The 3,020-nt window shown below is 52.7% G+C and overlaps 2 protein-coding genes across 3 annotated transcripts in view; one reads left to right on the top strand and one right to left on the bottom strand.

Annotated features, from left to right (window-relative positions):
• The window catches only part of F8 (coagulation factor VIII, procoagulant component), an 83,766-nt gene that overhangs the window by 67,267 nt on the left and 13,479 nt on the right, over positions 1-3,020 (top strand). The window lies entirely within an intron of this gene.
• LOC102255879 (histone H2A-Bbd type 2/3) lies at positions 7-1,372 on the bottom strand. Its single transcript, XM_005885011.2, has one exon. It carries the CDS (start codon positions 1,185-1,187, stop codon positions 840-842), a length of 348 nt encoding a protein of 115 aa, XP_005885073.1. The 5' UTR covers positions 1,188-1,372; the 3' UTR covers positions 7-839.

Raw genomic sequence — 3,020 nt, 5'->3', positions numbered from 1 at the left:
GGAAGCTGGCTGCAAGGTGCCCTGCGTCCGGCTCAGCCGGGCAGCACGCAGGCTCCCGCACCTAAGCCCCGCGCCCCCTGGTTGTCGTGGTGATATGCAAAATATCGGCGTCCTGGGGCGGGGCCTGGCCTGGTGCAAAGAGCATAAACAAATCACGGGTCCTGGGGCGGGGCCTGGACGCAAGCCCTCTGTTGCTAGGTGACAGCTTGTTTACACATGTTGCTAAGGGTGTCTCCAGCATGTCTAAAGGAACAGGATCAAAACTAAACTCGTGATCCCGCATGACCCTCATTCCGACTTTGCGTCTTTCTTCTTGTCTTCCCCTCCGCCCCCGCATCAGACCTCAATCTTTCCGTCAAAGCCACTGCCCCATGGGAGTCGATGCCAACCACTCTGTCCACCCCTCCATTCTGCAGGCGGGTTGGCATTGCACCTTCACCCTATCACGATGCCTGAGTCATGGTCTTGCACTCCACCCCAGTGAACACCAGCCTTCTGGGGACCTTGCCAGGCTCTGACTTGCTCAGAGACGATGGGGGAGTTTTCCAGACCCCAGCCTACCCCCACCCAGCCGGCCTCTCCCACCCTGGACCACCCCCTGCACTGTCACCATGGGGGGCTGCTCCTCTCTTGTCATCCCCGACTCCACCCCCGCCCCCAGGAACACACCACCACCAGCCCATCCCTCCAACCACCTCCCACACAGAGTGACTGAAGCAGGCACATGGGTTTCCTTCAACACTTTATTTTCAATAACTTGGCCCAAGGCGCCAGACAGGCCCGGGCTGCCTGGGCTGTGAGTGGGCCGAGGCCCGGGGAGCCCAGGTCATGTTGGGAAGCTACCGCCTGCCCGGGGCCACTTGGGAGATGGTGGTGTTCTCAAAGAAGCCGCTGAGCAGTGCGTTGTTGTGGATCGCCATGTCCAGCAGCTCCGGGGTGATGCGCCTGCAGCCGATTTTCTGGGCCTCGTTGCCCGCCAGCTCCAGGACCGTGGCCGTCAGGTACTGGATGATGGCCGCCAGGTACACGGGTGCGTTGGCGCTGAGACGCTGGGTGTAGTGGCCGTCCCGCAGGAGGTGCTCCAGGTGGCTCACGGAGAAGGTCAATTCAGCTCTGCTGGTGCGGCTGCGGGTGCGGTTCCGCCTCTGGTGATCAGAAGACCCTCCGCGGCTCCTTTGCCCAGACATGATGGGTGCTGGGGTGCACTGTCTCCGACCCGCCTGGATCTACAGTGCGCTGTGGCGTGCTGCGGTGCGGTTCAGTGCGGTCAAGTGCAGGAAGATGCCAGTTGGTCTCAACCGCTCAAGATGGCCAGTACAGAGGCTCCTGCTCTGTATCCTAGCGACCATGGACCGACCCCTCATTGGTCCAGGTACAGGCTGTATGACACATAAGTTCTGTGAGGTCACTGCTTTCCCATTGGCCCTGGTGGGCCGGGGCCTGCAAAGAAGGGGTGCTGGCAGCTCCCTGCTCACCCTTGCCATGGGACCCTCTCTTTGAGGGAACTCTCACTGTCCACTGGACAGGAATGTTGTAGAGAAAAAACATGTGGGATCCAGTGGCACCAGGTATAACTGGTGATGTTGGACAGCCAGCACACCTATCTACTTCCAAAACGTTGGAACCTCCCCAAAAAGAAACCCCTGTACCCTGTGTGGCACTCACTTCCACTGCCCTCCTCTTCTCCCCACCCCGACATGGCCTCTCCTCCTCCCTTAGACCCCAGGCAACCATGAACCTGCTTCCTGTCCATAGAGGTTTACCTATCCTAGAAACTCCCTAGAGAAGGAATCATACAATAAATAGTTGGCCTTTTGTGTCTGGCTTTTTTCACTAAGCTTAATGTTCTCGTTATAATTCAACCACATGGTAGCATGAATCAGCACTTCATTCCTTTTTTGTGGCTGAATAATATTCCATTGAATGGGTGAACTACATGTTGTGCATTAATTAGTTCCTCAGTTGATGGATGTTTGGGTAATTTCCACCTTTTGGCTATTGTGAATAGAGCTGCAATAGACATTCTAGAACAGGTTCCATTTGAATACCTGTTTTCAGTTCTTAGGGGTATACATGCATGAATAGCATTATGGGTTTATTTGTGGATTCTTAATTTTATTCCATTAATCTAATTACCTATCCTTATGCTAGCGCCACATCGTTGGGATAATTGTAGCTTTATGCTGTTTTGAAATAGGGAAGTGTGCGTCCTCAAACTTTTTTTCCTTTTTCAAGTTTATTTTGGCTATTCAAAGTCTCTTAAAATTCCATTTGAATTTAGGATTGGCTTTTACATTTTTGTAACAAATCATTGGGATTGGGATAGCAATTGCATTTACTCTGTCAATAACTTTGGTTAGAATTGCCATCTTAACAATGTTAAGACTTCCAATTCATGAGTGCTGATATCTTTCCATTTCTTAGGTCATCTTTAATTTCTTTCAGCAATTCTTTATAGTTTTCAGTGCACAAGTCATGCACCTCCTTGTCTAAATTTATTCCTGTGTATTTTATTTATTTTGATGCTATTTTAAATAGACTTATTAATTTCATTTTGGATTTTTCATTGCTAGTCTATAGAAATACAACTTTTGTGTGTGGGGGGGAGGGTCTTGTATCCTGAAACTTTATTGAATCCATTTATTAACTTGAATAATCTTTTGTGGATTCCTTAGGGATTTCTAATATACTAAGGTCCTGGTGCACGAAATTCATGCACTGGGGGGGGAGGGGTGTCCCTCAGCCCAGCCTGCCCCCTCTCACATACTGGGAGCCCTCAGGGGATGTCCTACTGTCAGCTTAGGCCCACTCCCTGCTCCCCTAGGAGCCGGCTCCGCCCCTGCCCAGGCCTGAGGCCTCTGGCCGAGGCTTCTGGTCTGGGCAGGGGACCCCCAGCCCCCTCCAATCGCCGGCTCCGCCCCTGCCCCCTCTGATCACTGGCTCCGCCCCAGCCCAGAGATCACCAGCTCCACCCCTGCCCAGGCCTTATGCCTGGGCAAAGGACCCCCAACCCCCTCTGA

Source organism: Myotis brandtii, unplaced genomic scaffold (genome assembly GCF_000412655.1).
Source record: "Myotis brandtii unplaced genomic scaffold, ASM41265v1 scaffold889, whole genome shotgun sequence".
Lineage (NCBI taxonomy): Eukaryota > Metazoa > Chordata > Mammalia > Chiroptera > Vespertilionidae > Myotis > Myotis brandtii.
The sequence above is the reverse complement of the archived record's forward strand: the minus strand, read 5'-3'. Positions and strand labels throughout refer to the sequence as shown.

What these genes read in the sequence shown, in the direction of transcription:
- LOC102255879 (XM_005885011.2), bottom strand. Translation starts at nt 1,187, where the DNA reads ATGTCTGGGCAAAGGAGCCGCGGAGGGTCTTCTGATCACCAGAGGCGG.